Here is a 17,269-nt window from a genome sequence, read left to right as displayed (position 1 = left end):
GGGGAGCGCCGAGGCTGATGCATCCCTCGGTATAATAGATGCAGACTCAGGTGCAGGGGGTGTTGAGCTGGTTTATGTAGTTTTAACATCCTTGGCTGCCGTGTTGGGCATCCGAGAGGAGCAGAGCAGTGCACTGTGCCCGTGATGGATGGCTGGGTAGATTGTTTGACGGATGACTACATAGGTACGCCGGTTAAGATCAGTGTCTTTTTTATGAGGCGACGAGATAAGAAGCAACGATACTGAGAAGGTTTCATCATAAATATTACTAATTTATTTCCCTGGAGTGTCTGCTGGTTACAGATGAAGAGCGAAAGTACAAGAGAGAAGGAGAAGGGAAATGAGAAGATTGAGGGAAGACGAAATCAGCTATGATAGCAAAAGAAGCAAGGGAGTTTAAGAATAGAGGAACTAAATGATAATCACCATAATTTGTCCACAGACAGAGCAAGAAAGAAAGAAAAAAAAAGGCTGACAGGGAGACGGAGATGGGAAGGAGAGGAGAGGTGATGGTGACACAAGAAAAGGGACAGCTTAACTCTGCGCTGAGAATGGAATCAATTTTATTTGTGTGTGTGTGTCTGTGCTCCCACTCACACCTTTAAATTCATCTGTTACATCCTGTCTGCACTGGAAGCCTTGAAGCTGCACTTCAACAGTGTTCAGTACTAATCAGCTGTGAGCTTAACTTAAGCAACAGTGAAGTCATTAAACAGATTAATTAAAGGGTTAGTTCACCCAAATAGCAAAATTATGTCATTAATACCTTACCCTCATGTTGTTCCAAACCCGTAAGACCTCCGTTTATCTTTGGAACACAGTTTAAGATATTTTAGATTAGTCCGAGAGCTCTCAGTCCCCCCACTGAAGCTGTGTGAACGGTAGTGTTGCCACGGTATCAAAATTTCAGTATTCGGTCCACGGTTCTCGGTACCAATTTCGGTACCAAAGCAAAACACAAAAATATAATTAAAAAAAAAAAACTTTTTAGCACTAAAAATAAAACCAATGCCATTCTTTATACTTATTTACAATTGTGTTTAAAGTTTTTCTACAAGTTATATAATTATGAAAAACAGTAAACAAGTTTCACCCAAATTAATTTGTCTTTTAATTTATAAAATTTAAACACATTTTATTTTTGGTAAATAAAGGGGATTTGCTATTAAATTTAAAACATGGAAGAAATATTGTGATTTATTTATTGTGATTAGTTTACATATAGCGTGTCGATTCAGCGTGGTAACACTTGCATGTGTGAGAAACAGCGCTGTGCGTCCATTGAGATGAACTGAAAAGTTCAGATCGCTTGATGGAGAGAGAACTCTGAAGCTCAGATGCTTAAATTAATGCAAGCGTCATGCGCTTTAGTCTATGTAGTAAACAAACCCGCACGTCTCTGCCATTCATTAATTTACACAGAGACGCACAGAACACGGATTCATATTTTAAACAACTTTTGCAGCTTAACATTTACAGATACTGGTCCATATGGAGATTTGATTTGATTAATTTATGCTAACTTTGACAAAATCCACGACTGTCCATATTAAAATGTAAGTTTCATTTTCATGACTGGATTTTGAGATTCCGTCCTCGTTTTCTGCTTTGCGGAAATCATAGCGCTGAACCGGGTTTGAACGGGACCTCGGTACTACCGGTACTTAAAGAAACCTGGTACCGTCACATTTAATTGGATACGCGAACCTTTTAAAATGATTCAGCATGAGGGTACAACATGAGGGTAAGTTATTAATGACATAATTTTGCTATTTGGGTGAACTAACACTTTAATTATTCTATCACATTATTGATTTGTTTTGTTTGTATTTGGCAATCTAACTGACCCTAAACTTTTAAACGGCAGTGTAGCTAAGGAATAAATAGTAATAATAATTTTGTTGTTGTTGTTGTTGTTGAAGAAATAATTAATATTATTATTATTTTTATTTAAATGTGATGTATTAAATTGATAGTTAAGACATTTATATTGTAGCTGTATAATTATTGTAATTATATTTCAGATATTAATGTTTTACTGTATATTTAACAAATAAATGCAGCCTTGGTGCATTAGAGACTTCTTGAAAAACATTTAAAACAATCTTTCCTACCATAAACATTTTGATGGTAGTATATATGGTTAAGACAAAATATGATTTAAATCTCATCCTTTTTAATTTAAAAATCACATGTCAAAATGTCATTGATCACAATTAATGATCAGAAGTTGAATTTTAAATTTGATTAAATGATCAAATTATATTCATAGAATGAAAAAAGCATTTTATTTCAGGCAGACAGGGAAAATAAAGTGACTGGAGCATCTGTGCAGTGTAGTCAACTTCATTTATTATAATAGGGAATGATTTCATTTTGATGTGTCACAGTATCTGCTGCATGTCATGAATGAATGTTCACTAAAAGGATGTTACAGTGATTCAATGCAGAATCAACATAACAGACATATTTTGATTAATATTTTCAAATATTTGATTTTATTTGTATTTATTTGTATTAAAGAGTTTATTCTGATCACTCTTTTGCATGTATTGGCTCTGGAATTTTTATAATTTAGAATATTTATATTAGAATATTGTTATGTTTTGTTTTTAAAAAAATTGTGAGTTCAATATGATATATATATATATATATATATATATATATATATATATATATATATATATATATATATACAGTACAGACCAAAAGTTTGGACACACCTTCTCATTCAAAGCGTTTTCTTTATTTTCATGACTATGAAAATTGTAGATTCACACTGAAGGCACCAAAACTATGAATTAACACATGTGGAATTATATATGGAATTATATACATAACAAAAAAGTGTGAAACCATTGAAAATATGTCATATTCTGGGTTCTTCAAAGTAGCCACCTTTTGCTTTGATTACTGCTTTGCACACTCTTGGCATTCTCTTGATGAGCTTCAAGAGGTAGTCACCTGAAACGGTCTTCCAACAGTCTTGAAGGAGTTCCCCGAGAGATGCTTAGCACTTGTTGGCCCTTTTGCCTTCTGTCTGTGGTCCAGCTCACCCCTAAACCATCTCGATTGGGTTCAGGTCCGGTGACTGTGGAGGCCAGGTCATCTGCTGCAGCACCCCATCACTCTCCTTCTTGGTCAAATAGCCCTTGATGCCTTCAGTGTGACTCTACAATTTTCAAAGTCATGAAAATAAAGAAAACTCTTTGAATGAGAAGGTGTGTCCAAACTTTTGGACTGTACTGTATTTATATATATATATATATATATATATATATATTATTTTCAGATTAGAGCAGGAAAAATGGGATTAGAGTAGCCCTGCAGTGCGTCAAAAGGGCGATCTACAACTTGCGGGGCGATGCAACCTACGCTGTCATTGATTATGATGGGAGCGATTATGTTTTGCCGCTCATGTGCAGTGTAGACACTGTGCTATTCCATCTGTCTGTTCTCATATGTCTTCCCTCCCTCTCTCTCTCCATCTCTCACACATGCCATTTACACACTCATCGACCGGCTCAAGAGAGGAAACTCACGTGCGCGCTCACAGGAATACACATCAGCTTCTGTGTTACACGCACATACACATTCATGTCACATACCCCCCGCGTTCGACAGTTCATCAGGCTGAGGGAGGAGAGAGGACGGCTGGAGATGGAGAAACTCAGAGGTGACAGGCTTTGTCATCAACCCCTAAGGGCTAATTTTCATTCAGCATCCTTCCCTCTCACTCTTTGGCTTTCCAAGCGTCTCCTTGATAAGTGAATTTCTTTTCTCGACCCTCTCCAGCCCTCCTCACCCTTCTGCCCTCAGCTGGCGTTGGTTTTAAAGGCTCTGCAGTGGACTGCGCAGACTGATGAAAAAATACTGTTCATCAAAACACTAACTGTGTGCTCTCAGCGGATCATAAAGCCTATTTATTTACACTCTCATCAAAGCATAAAGCTCATTTAGCCTTCTAGCTATGCATTATGGAATCATGCAGTGTCAAGTTCAACAGGTGATTAGAACTGATGCATATATTCTCTTGAGTATAATGGCAATAAAACGCCACAGTTTGGATGTAACTAAGATGCACCCTGAAAACTCATCTCAGCCTCTGCTGGAACCCATTTTAAAAGTAAAGGAAGCGTAAAATGTACAGAATTAGTTGCTTGGCGTCTCAGCAACGTGTCTGATGTTGAAAGCAAGAGGTTTGATGCGCATCCCTTGAGGCTTTTATCAATCAATTCACATGTGTAGGAGTGCTTTAAGCATTTTCTCTCTTGGTAGTCAGATATGGGCTTTCAGGGTCCTGAACACTCAATTAAAATGAAAGTACCATCACAATTAATTCTATTCAGTGTGGCTTCCCACTAGCAGCGAGAGTCTCCGGCTATTTGTATTCGTAGGCTTCATCCAATCCCACAAGGTTATGTATCTGTGTTTTCGCCGCGCATGAAGCGATAAAGACATGGAATGCGTGTCTGAATCCATAAACATGCGTCCCTGGGGTGACTTCTCCGAGTGTGAAGGAGATATAAAGGAAGGAAGGGATGAGAAGAGCACTAAAAGCCTCATCTTGGCCGTACCAGCCCGCTGTAATCACACAGACTCGTTTTTATTTCACGCTGTGCTCAGGAACACAGAAGATGTGCTTTCTTGGTACGCCGGCGATCTCGCGGGTTCTTATCTGTGACACTTGGCCTGGTCTTTGTCCATTTCCTCCAGTCAGTTTGCCAGAGAGGTGCTCAGCCATGTGTTCTGATCGGATAATTTGTTGACTGATTCGGCTGATTGGGTTTGGTATGAATAAGGCAAGCAGGCAAATCGCTTCTAACTCGCTGGCTGCCTGTGGGGTCTCCTAGGGGGCTATAGATAGCAGTGGGGCATGAAAACGTCTCTGAAATCGCTCCATCGTATCACAATGCCCAATTAGAGCTGGGATTGGATAGTCCCTGGTTCCACATGAGGAACTGGTGGCACTGCGGTCATTTGTGGTTATGACTGCATCGGCTCCTACTTTCACTTTACGTGCAGGTCTGAGTAGAGGGTTTTCATGGTGAAACGTCAAAGACATCCGCAAGTCACTGTACACTGTTTGAATGTCATTAATGAGTAAAATAAAGTAGAGTAGCATTGCAAATCCTTTTTGAGGTTTCAATCACTAGCTATACGACAGATCAAAAAGACCTGCTGACTATCCTGTCTTTTCTCAAGAGGCCAAATTATCTGTGAAAGAACCTTTGCTTTTTTTTTTCTTGTGCAATACTAAGCTTTCTACATCAATAGTTCTCAGCTGGTTTTGCTACAGGACGCCGATTTCCAAGTATAGTTTGGGTTAGGCTGCTAGGATGCCTGCTAAAAAAGTTTAGAGAGAAACAGTAAACAGTAAAAAAAAAAAGAAAATATAAATACAAACTTAATGAATGTGACATTATTACATTGTTAAAGGTCCCATGACATGGATTATTTCCTTTTCTTTAAATGCTTTTTAATGTTTCCTTAGGTGTACTTATATTGTTAGGATGATTTTTACATTTAAAATTTAGAAATAAAAAGCATTTTTATATCCTGATATTAGCCCTCTGGCTTGAATGCTCTGTTTGAAGGGGCGTGTCTGCTGCGAGTAAACGACAACTGTTGTGATTGGCTGACATCTTTGCATTTGAAATGCGTATTACATGTGGAACCCCTCTCAAATATATATATATTTACTATTACAGCTGTCAAATTATTTTTTCGATCTTTTCCCATCACATGAAAGGCTGCAGTGATGAGCAGCATTGAGTAGACAGAGTCTGTTTATCGCGTGAATGCAGTTATCTCGTCATTATTGCAACACGTTTTCTCTCACAAAATGCTTTCACCACAACTAACAGCTAACACATGAATACAGTAAGAGCTTTGTTGTGCAGCATAAAAGCGTCATTCATTGTAACGGCAGTTTGGGCAAGTGTGCAGATATACTCGCAATGTGTAAGAGCTCCGAAAAAAAGGGAGCGTTCTTTGATCGCTCTCTGTAGTTAAATCACAATTTAAATAACAGATTTCTTTCATGCTACTAAGAGAAACAACGTGAAGTTGATCGTTTAGTCCCTGGCTTGATTCACTGATGCATAAACAGTATTAAACGATTTAGAAAGAAAGTCTGTGTGAACTTGAATAATTAGCTGCACATCAGAAATCACTGATCACAGATCAGGCATTAATGAACACTGTTACTCACTGTTTGTGCCGGTGCTGTCGAATCCATATCATAAAAGTCTGTTTGTAACGCCTGTGCTGACATTGCGACTGAATTATATGTAAATATTTGGGCGGGCAAAGCAGAGAAAGGGGAGGTAACAATTCTCCTTACAACGTCACAAAGAGGAGATTCAAGATCAGCCCGTTTGAGCTTCCATTTTCTCAAAGGCAGAGAAAGATAGCAAAATCTCGATTTACACCGATTAAAATTTCTAGAAACTTGGGGAACTTATACAGGCTAGGGGAACTCATATTAATGTTAAAAAACCTCAGAAAGTGAAATTTTCATGTCATAGGACCTTTAAATTATGTTTTCTAAGGACTAGTCAGAAATCACAAATATATATATATATATATATATATATATACTCTGAGAAGTCACCCCAGGGACGCATCTTTACGGACTCAGACACGCATTCTGTGCCTTTATTGCTTCATGCGCAGCGAAAACACAGATACATAACCTTATGGGATTGGATGAATATACAGTATATATATATAATAGAGTTTAGTTTAGTTTAGTTTTTCTTGAGGAAGAGCATAATGTCTGCAACATTTCATGTCATGCAACTGCCAAAATATGTTTTATGTCTTAACAAAAGGATATACTGTAAGAAGCATTTTTAAAAGCTGATAAGCCTATTAATTTTGCTGTCTTGATTATGCATGTTTGTGATGATTTGCATTTTATTATTTGCATTTGTCATTGTTCTTTTGCTAGGAAATCCTGCATTATAGAAATTCCAACACTTTTGAACCTGAAACAAGGGTGGCAAAACTCTGTTATTCTATGACTTCAGAGCAGGTGGACAGCGATGCGAGCCGTAGGGAAACTTTTTAGGTGAGTGTTGGTCCATTGTGTGAGTTTTTGAGGAATAACCCAGAGCCAAACGTCAGCGATGGAATCAATCCGGAGGTTGGCCGTTGTTCTATCGGCGACAGTGAGAGTGGAGTGCAGGAAAAATGGTCAACGATTTCGCTTTTCTTGTCATCTACTCTGGCAGTGTGCCTTCACGCAGAATAATAGGAGTTAGAGCCATTCTTCTTGCATGGAGAGAGAATACGACAGAGAACGAGCGATGTGGTGGGGGTAGGTAAGAGGGAAGTGATTTCCATGCTAATGGGAATGTTCCCGGCAGGGCTTTCTGTCTGCGCCTATGTCTCTATGATGAATGCAGCCGTCGGACTGCCAGCGCGACGGGGGTCTCGCACCAAACCACGAACTCGCAACTTCCTCTCTCACGCACGACGAGGAAAGGAAAGTGAAGTGGGCACTCACATAGAACTGAAAGACGGACTCTAAGCTCTGGCTGCATAAACTAGCGAATTCAGGGTTTATTTCTTTGAAGTTTTGCCATTCACGTTTTGGACACTGGCCTGTGCATTGACGTCTTTTATTCATTAACATGCCATATATACATGATGGTGAGTAATTGGAGAGGGAAGTATTTGAACAAGCGGTGCTCTGGGCAAGGTCTATTTTAGATTACGGGCACGTTGAATCACAGGACGGATTTAGTTATACGCCACAGTGTGCCAGGGCTCTTTGAGGGCATTGTTGATGGAGGTCAGCATACGGCGATCTAATTCCAGCAGTTAGTACAGAAGCATTGCAGCAAGAGCGATTTAAATGCTGCCTCGGCCAATCAGATGACCCGAGGTGTCCTGGGAGAGCCAGACACAGGTTGACAATATACACCAGGAGGCCTGGACACAATTCCTTGCTGTTATTAAAGTGGAATTACGGAGGGAGGGATTTGATATTAAAGTCATTTTGAGCTGAGGGTGTTGATGTGTTTTGATTACCCCACAGCCCCAGTGGTCTTTATGAGAGAAATAGAGTGAGAGTCCTCTGGAGGTATTAACACCCCAAAGCAAGCACACAACACTGATTTCACCACCTGCATTTCTCCTCAGAAACAGTGCAGTCTTGACATAAACACAATCTCTGTCCCTTCTCCTTCTCATTTTCTGTCCCCGCTCCCCCCATTCTCTTTCTCAAGCAATATCTGTCACCATTCCCAGCCTGTTTTCTCATTTTGTGTCCTTTTTCTCTTCTCCTCAAAAACTTGTTGGCCACATATATAGAAGTCTGACAAGACTTTATTTGAATAAATATGAAAACCTACCAAGGTTTGAAATTAACCAGACCTTGTTGCAAAACTGCAAAAAGCTGTTACATTTTTTTTTTATTATATTATATTATGTTTTTGCTTAAATTTACTGCACAGTAAAGGAAAACAATTTAACAGAACCATTTTCTGTTTAAATTATTTTTTAATATGTATTGTATTCCTATTTTTAATATGTATTTTATTCCTGTGAATGTGATTGAATATATCAATCCTTTATTTGATTAATTCTTAAAAGAAGACTTTATTGTCACATGATCCTTCAGAAATCATTCTAATATGCTGATTTAGTGCTCAAGTAACATTTCAATGTTAACAAAAATGTGCCAATGAATGTTTTTGTGGAAACCATGCCACATTTTATTTTCACAGTTCTTTAATGAATAGGAAGTTCAAACATTTAACATTTATTGCTTTTGGCGCTCTAGTAGTTAATAAACAGAACTGTGTGCATCTTGTGGAAGAACATTGTAGCCGGAGCTTCTTTTTTTCTGTTTATGTCTATGACGGATCACGCAGGTAATGGGCCACTCTGCAGCGGGTCCACCAGTACCAGTCTGAAATAGTCTGAATATAAAAACTTATTATAGATGTACCATAGTGATTCAGAATAAGCCAAAAACACAGTTTGGAAAATGGATTCATGATGTACTCACTTATTGTATTAATTTTGTAAATTTTGAACTCAAAAAAGTTACAGACTGCAGCTTTTAAACAAGAAATCTTTTGTGACTGTAAATTTCTGCACAGTCACTTTTGATCAATTTAATAAATCCCTGCTGAATAAAAATATGAATTTCTTTTTCCTTTTATATATATAAAAAACTTACTGAACCCAGACTTTTGAACAGTAGTGTGGAAACATTTTAGTTCCACCTGTTTGTTTTTGTTCAATATAATAATGATCAACTTGCCTTCTCTGACAACCATGTTTAGCTGTAGTGTGACTGTAGCTTATAGCCAATGAGAACTAAAACGTGTTTCAGGGTTATAGCAGGCAAAATGTAGACAAAGCAAATCTGTGATTGTAGAGCCATCCAGTGTTAATTAAGTTGATCTAGACCATTCCGGCCCAGTCTGCTGCATGCTGTGTAAATGGAGGTTTCAAGCCAAGTCATCCTAATTTAGCGCAGATTAAACTCCCTGGCAGAATGTCAGAAAATAGTGATGCAAATAATATTGGACGAGTCTGATAATAGAAATAATTCCAATAATTGCCTTCTCTAATTAAGCTCCACATCCTTGAAGAGTGTAATTAAAATAGTAGTAGTTAATATTAGCCTCCTTTTAATCCTTTTCATTTTCTTTGCCGTCTTATTTTTTTCTGTTTGTTAATATTTCATCTAAAGTTCAACGCTTTAAGTGACTGCATAATCATTGCCCACAGATACATCTCCCGCCCCCCTTTGCACCTCAGCTTTCTCCATCTTGTGCAACAGCACATACTCATGGAAGTCAGATGCACATCCACACACAAGCGTTTGGCCTCACATTATCTCCCTCTTTCCGGTCTTCACCTTTTTCTCGTTCTTTAATTCACCTCGGCTGACTTCTCTTTCCTTCCCGTTAGCTTTTGAACCCCTGCGTTTTCAGTCCTTTCATTCTGAGGAGTGGGATAACTGCCCATCTCCCACGCATCTCTCTCTTTGAATCATCACTCACTGCTGCCACACCAATTTCTTAATCTCTGCCTCTCCTTTCTCACTTTCAGGGTTTCTCCATTTTTTTTTGATGTATTCATATACAGTTAGCTAACTCCCCCTGTGCTGAATCCTTGCTGTTCTGAATCTATCCTTTTGGCACGAGTGAGTGGTGTTAACCCTCTTTCAATCCCATGATGCTGTGCGCACATTCACATGATGTGAGCTAAAGCACTTCAATGCATTAAGCCTCACAGCAGGACCTGGATCCCGATATCACGTATTTTCCCGATATCACATTATTTTTTTTTATTATTTTTTTAATGTTTATTTTAAGGCTGGGATACAATACCCCTATCAAACCTATTCAGATTTTAAAATTTGTGTAGTGTAAGTCTTAAGATAAGTGTATATTTTATCTCTTATCTCTTTCGAAATTGAAAAAAATGTGTTTGGCTGCAAACTTATATTTTGGCATCTATAGTACTTTTTGTCAAGATCAAATAATTTTCTAAAATGTATTTACTCTGAATAAATTATTTTCAAATAATTTAGTAAATGGAATGCTTTATAATTTTTTTTTTATCAAATAGTTTTTCAAATTGATTAATTTTTTTTAATAATTATTACAATTAATTAACATCAAAATAAGTAAATATTATGTAAAATAATTACATATTATGCATGTTATTTATATTTCTGCTTTATATTGGCCTCTGGTTATACTAATACTATGCAGCTGCCCACTGTTAATCATTTCTCTCAGGATTCAGATTGTGTTATTAGAATATTTACCAGCGGAGGCTAACTAGTTGATTCACAAGTCGGTAAAGAGACAGGGCATGAGAAGTAGGGTGCTCCGCGACAATTCTCTCTCTCTCTCCACATCCTTCATTTTACTCCCTGCCACCATAAGTGCCACAGTGATGGACGTCCTAAAAGGATGCAGATTTTATTCAATCTAATTTTCAACCAGCGCTTGAGCTTTAGCCAGCTTGACACTTTTTTAATGACTCTCCCATCTCAGAGGTCTCATTTCTACAGCAGCATAAAGCCTCATCCATAGATAAGGCTTCTTATTTTCCTTCTCATACTCTTTCTTATTTTCTTTTTTTTTCTTCTCCCGACTGTTCTCTCTTATAGTGTTGCCTTTCCATTTCTATTCGTCTATGTTATATAATCGCTACATCTTTGAATCAAGCTGTTCTCCCCTCATTTACAAACAATACAGCCCTCTCCATCTATTCATCCATCGAGAACTCTTTGTATCATTTAAATGCATTTCTTTTCAAAATCCATATTTTGCTTGCCCACATGCAGTCTCACTGATCTGGCTCGGTGGACCTGAGGTAATTGTGCTCCATGTTATTTACTGAGCTGAACCGGTATTCATCCACAGACCTGCTAATTAACTCCATCTGCCTATCATTGAAAGGCTCTAAATACTCTGCTCTTAATCTCCCATTGGGCACTGACTCATACCAGCCAATCCCTGCTCCTTCCCTGGGAAGCCCAGCCCCATTAGAGTGGCTTTTAATGAATTAAAAGAATAAAACAAGCAGCGTTTCTCATTGCAAAGTTGAGGACGAGAGTAAAGGTGGTGTTTTAAAGGGAGTCCATGCAGGCTCTGTGGTACTACTTTGTTTGTCCCTTATGAACACAATTACAGTGTCCCAGTGGGGAGTGCTATACAGTATGTCTAAGTCACAGAACATTGATCTTGTCCCTTCATGCTGTTTGATTGGCCAGCTAAAGCTGCTTCGGAAAAAGATGATCATCCCTTCCCTTTCCCGCTCTTCTTTGGTCCTGCTTCGTGATTTATGAGGTGATGGGTAGCTGTCATTGTGTGTGCGTGTCTGAAGTGAGTTTGCTCAGTCTTAAGTCATGGAAAATGACAAATGATTTTGTGGCTAGATGTAGGAGAGGATAGCTTCAGATCAGATGCATCATGTCCTTTTACAACCCGAATTCCAGAAAAGTTGGGACGTTTTTTAAATTTTAATAAAATGAAAACTAAAAGACTTTCAAATCACATGAGCCAATATTTTATTCACAATAGAACATAGATAACATAGCAAATGTTTAAACTGAGAAAGCTTACAATTTTATGCACAAAATGAGCTCATTTCAATTTTGATTTCTGCTACAGGTCTCAAAATAGTTGGGACGGGGCATGTTTACCATGGTGTAGCATCTCCTTTTCTTTTCAAAACAGTTTGAAGACGTCTGGGCATTGAGGCTATGAGTTGCTGGAGTTTTGCTGTTGGAATTTGGTCCCATTCTTGCCTTATATAGATTTCCAGCTGCTGAAGAGTTCGTGGTCGTCTTTGACGTATTTTTTGTTTAATGATGCGCCAAATGTTCTCTATAGGTGAAAGATCTGGACTGCAGGCAGGCCAGGTTAGCACCCGGACTCTTCTACGACGAAGCCATGCTGTTGTTATAGCTGCAGTATGTGGTTTTGCATTGTCCTGCTGAAATAAACAAGGCCTTCCTTGAAATAGACGTTGTTTGGAGGGAAGCATATGTTGCTCTAAAACCTTTATATACCTTTCAGCATTCACAGAGCCTTCCAAAACATGCAAGCTGCCCATACCGTATGCACTTATGCACCCCCATACCATCAGAGATGCTGGCTTTTGAACTGAACGCTGATAACATGTTGGAAGGTCTCCCTCCTCTTTAGCCCGGAGGACACGGCGTCCGTGATTTCCAACAAGAATGTCAAATTTGGACTCGTCTGACCATAAAACACTATTCCACTTTGAAATAGTCCATTTTAAATGAGCCTTGGCCCACAGGACACGACGGCGCTTCTGGACCATGTTCACATATGGCTTCCTTTTTGCATGATAGAGCTTTAGTTGGCATCTGCTGATGGCACGGCGGATTGTGTTTACCGACAGTGGTTTCTGAAAGTATTCCTGGGCCCATTTAGTAATGTCATTGACACAATCATGCCGATGAGTGATGCAGTGTCGTCTGAGAGCCCGAAGACCACGGGCATCCAATAAAGGTCTCCGGCCTTGTCCCTTACGCACAGAGATTTCTCCAGTTTCTTTGAATCTTTTGATGATGTTATGCACTGTAGATGATGAGATTTGCAAAGCCTTTGCAATTTGACGTTGAGGAACATTGTTTTTAAAGTTTTCCACAATTTTTTTACGCAGTCTTTCACAAATTGGAGAGCCTCTGCCCATCTTTACTTCTGAGAGACTCTGCTTCTCTAAGACAAAGCTTTTATAGCTAATCATGTTACAGACCTGATATCAATTAACTTAATTAATCACTAGATGTTCTCCCAGCTGAATCTTTTCAAAACTGCTTGCTTTTTTAGCCATTTGTTGCCCCCGTGCCAACTTTTTTTGAGACCTGTAGCAGGCATTAAATTTTAAATGAGCTAATTAAGTGGATAAAAGTGTAAAATTTCTCAGTTTAAACATTTGCTACGTTATCTATGTTCTATTGTGAATAAAATATTGGCTCATGTGATTTGAAATTCCTTTAGTTTTCATTTTAATAAAATTTAAAAAACGTCCCAACTTTTTCGGAATTCGGGTTGTAAACTGTAACTAAAAGATACAAATACATACACCATTATGTTGTGCGATTATTGTATCTAAAGTAATGTTTGTCCAAAAAGGAAATGGCAGAAATCAAACATTTACATGTCAGACCAATCAAGTCACAGGCCTTTTTTTATTTCACTTTTTTTTTTTGATCTAGAAATGTATGTTAAGCATGCACATATGTTTTATATTAACCTGTTTGACATTTTATTTGTGTCTATTTCTATCCAAATGGTTAAAAGTGGTTAAAAACTTGAAAAATCAAAGTGACTAGTTTTAGCTAATCTTAACTTAAAAGTGCCTAATTTTGTATTATATACCGTACACATATTTCATATTATACTGAAACTAAAGCTTTTATTTAATGATTTTGTTTTTATTTAGCAAGGGTGAATTTAATTCATCAAAAGTGACAGTCAGGACTTTTACAATGTTCCAAAAAAAAAAAAAAAAAAAAAAAAAAAAAAATATATATATATATATATATATATATATATATTTCAAATAATTGCTATTCTTTGAACTTTCAATTCAACAAAGGATCCTAAAATATATAGTTCCAACAATAATATTAGGCATTTCAACATTGATATGTTTCTAAAACACCAAATTAGCATATAAAATGATTTCTGAAGAATGATGTGACACTGAAGAATTGAATAATTTCTTCTGAAAATGTATCTTTGCCATCACAGGAATATTTTAATATGTAAATTAAAAATACAACATAAAAAATACTATAAAAAACATTGATTATTTTATTATTTTATTATTATTATTATTACTTTTGAATACATAATAGCACTTTTCTCCTTTTAATGTATTTTAAAATGTAATTTATTCCAGCCCAGTGTGTGTCTCGTCTTTTACTGAAGTGCGTGACCTTGAGCATGCTGTAATGTGTGTGTCTGTGTTTGACTTCCTGTTGTGCGAAATCCTTAAATCCCATTGCCAACAGCTCTCCTCGATTTTGCCTCAAGTGCGCCGAATCGCAAGCGACATCTTTTAAGTGGAATTGCGTGCATTTGCTTGACAGAAGTGACAGAGCGTTTTAAAGTCCGAGCAATGACACGGCGGCCACCTCTGAAGTTGAATCCTCAATCACTTGTTGTGCTAGAGTCTTTTTCCCCATCAGCCACCTCTTCCTCATCAAAGAACAGCAGGACATCGACTGTGCCAGTCCGAACTGAAAGTCTTTCAGATGCAGAACCGATGCACTCTACTGAGGGAGTTATTTAAGAAGTTATATTTCTGTAAACTTGGGTGCAGTTTGTTGATATAGGGTGATGGTGATGAGCTTTGACTTTCATCTCAGGCTGTTGTTTTGTTGTGTCAGAGATTCAAGGTGTCTAATGGAGATGTACTGTGTAATGTCCCTGGCTGTGACGTGTGGAACAAATGATCACTATATATACAACTCTGATGGAGGCAGATATGTTTTGGACCATTACTCTTTATTCTTCCTACCTTCTTGACTTCTCTTAGTTTATAAGTGTCACAATACAATCCTACTATTGTTTATTAATATGCTCTGCCTTTGCCTGTGAAATGTTGCCATTTGTCTGCAGCATTCTTTTGCATTCGCTCAGTTTTTGTCATGTCAAATTCATTGATTTTAATCAGTTTTACTGTGACTGTGTGGATGTGTTTGGATTAGTTCGTTTTAGACTTCTTCAAAAACATTGTTAGGGCCATTATATCTTGCAGTGTCATTTTTATGTTAACAGTACATTTAACAGTATCATCACGCATTTAAAAAACCCTCGCAAAGAACCAACACGATTAACACTGTATGGTAATCAATAGCCAAAGTCAAATGGAGAAACTTGTAATAAATATAACATGAAATGCAAGATGCTTCAGTTTAAAGCTTTCCGAAAATCAAATTGACATGATGTATGAGCATGCAAAATGATTGATTTTCTGTCTCTGTGTCTCTCTTCCCATCCTGTCTTCCAAATCTTTTTCCTTTCTCAGGTTCCTGGCTATTCTCTGTGTCAGAGTTGGCGGTGCCAGGGGCGGAGGTGGGGCGGATCTCAGCAACAGATGCCGACTTGGGAGACAATGCCAAGCTGGAGTACACCATCCTGGACGGAGAGTCAGGGGACACCTTTAACATCACCGGAGCCAACCAAGAGGCAATGATCATTCTGAACAAGGTGGGAAGAATCTCCACAAGACATATGGGGAAATGAAACCCTGCTGAAAAGTCCATCTGAAGCCACATTCTATTTAGCGGGGAAATGTGTGTGGGCATGGGTTCAAAGAAGCTGGGAAGAGATCAGAAGACGCCTCATAGAGCAGATGAGGTTCCTGGTGTAGGAGGGGCAGTTTACTCATTCTGTCAGGTGTCGTGAGGAGATCTGCGCCAGTGGGAGAAAAAAACCTCCACAAAAGGCCAAAAACCAGTATCTGTGTTGTATAGGCGAAGTGAGTCAATGTTGAATCAGCCCAGCAAAGTCTGTGTGTGAGACGCTGATCAGAAAGGCTGCGAGAGAAAAGAGTGTGTGATGCATGCCACACGCAGAAGCCCCATGAGACAGCACTCGTCTCTGACAGCCCGTTTCTTCACTGAGAAAGATTCTGACTGTCATTGTTTGCTTGAGGGCATCTTCACATCACCTGAAACAGCACATGATGCATTAGTAAATTGAAGGAATAGTTCATTCAAAAATTTAAATTCTGTCAGTTTACTTGCCATCATGTTAGGGCTGTGCAAAAAATCGAATGCGATTTTCATGCACATCTCACCAGTAAAGACGCTCCTGTAATTAGAAGTATATCTCCAGCATGTGCGTTCGGATCAGGGTTGCCAGGTTTTTACAACAAATCCTGCCCAGTTGCTTCTCAAAACTAGTCCAAAACTAGCCCAATCGCGCTTCGAGGTGGTTCCCCGATAAAAATTGCTTCCCGGGGTTAAAATTCGCATTTTAGGGGCTAAATATCAAGTTATTTGTATTGGGGTCGCTTCGACCTGCGGACATGAAAAACAACCTCAGACTTGGCAACACTGGTTGGCATTTACTACACCGAGCCGTAATTCACTGACAATTTAGACAAAATCAATGTTAAAATAGCAGGCGATTCTTTGTCGATTTTGAAAACGATTTTGTGTTAGTTGTCGGTAGACTACGGCTCTGTGTAGTAACTGTACCATTGTTGCCAAGTCTGCGATTGTTTTTAATATCCGCGGTTTGAAGCAACCCCACTACCAATAACGTGATATTTAGCCCCTAAAATGCGAATTTTACCAAGGCAACCCTTCCAAAAATGTATATTTTAACCCCCGGGAAGCAATTTTTATCGGGGAACCTCCTGGAAATGCAGATTGGGCTAGTTTTGGACTAGTTTTGAGAAGCAACTGGGAAGGATTTGTTATGAAAACCTGGCAACCCTGATCTGAACGCACGTGTTTGAGATATACTTCTAATTACAGGAGCGTCTTTACTGATGAGATGTGCATGAAAATAGCATTCGATTTTTTGCACAGCCCTACATCATGTCATTCCAGACCGATATGCTGCTCTTTTTTTCTGTAGGACTCAAAAACAGAAGTTTATTAAGAAGCTATTGTCATATAGTGACAGTTCATAGTCCCCAGGGGCTGTCAAGCTCCAAATAAGACCAAAAAACACCATAAAAGTGGTCCGTAGGACTCGTGCATTATATTCAAAAACTTCTAAAGCTGTATGTT

At 38.4% G+C, this 17,269-nt stretch overlaps 1 protein-coding gene across 3 annotated transcripts in view; it reads left to right on the top strand.

Moving 5' to 3' along the window:
* The window catches only part of LOC132096243 (uncharacterized), a 147,932-nt gene that overhangs the window by 91,626 nt on the left and 39,037 nt on the right, over positions 1 to 17,269 (top strand). For all 3 annotated transcript variants that reach the window (XM_059501494.1, XM_059501493.1, XM_059501495.1), the window contains one exon: positions 15,553 to 15,734. In XM_059501494.1, coding sequence (XP_059357477.1) covers positions 15,553 to 15,734 — 182 coding nt within the window. The remainder of the gene's footprint in view (positions 1 to 15,552; positions 15,735 to 17,269) is intronic.

This window comes from Carassius carassius, chromosome 20 (assembly GCF_963082965.1).
Source record: "Carassius carassius chromosome 20, fCarCar2.1, whole genome shotgun sequence".
Lineage (NCBI taxonomy): Eukaryota > Metazoa > Chordata > Actinopteri > Cypriniformes > Cyprinidae > Carassius > Carassius carassius.
The sequence above is the reverse complement of the archived record's forward strand: the minus strand, read 5'-3'. Positions and strand labels throughout refer to the sequence as shown.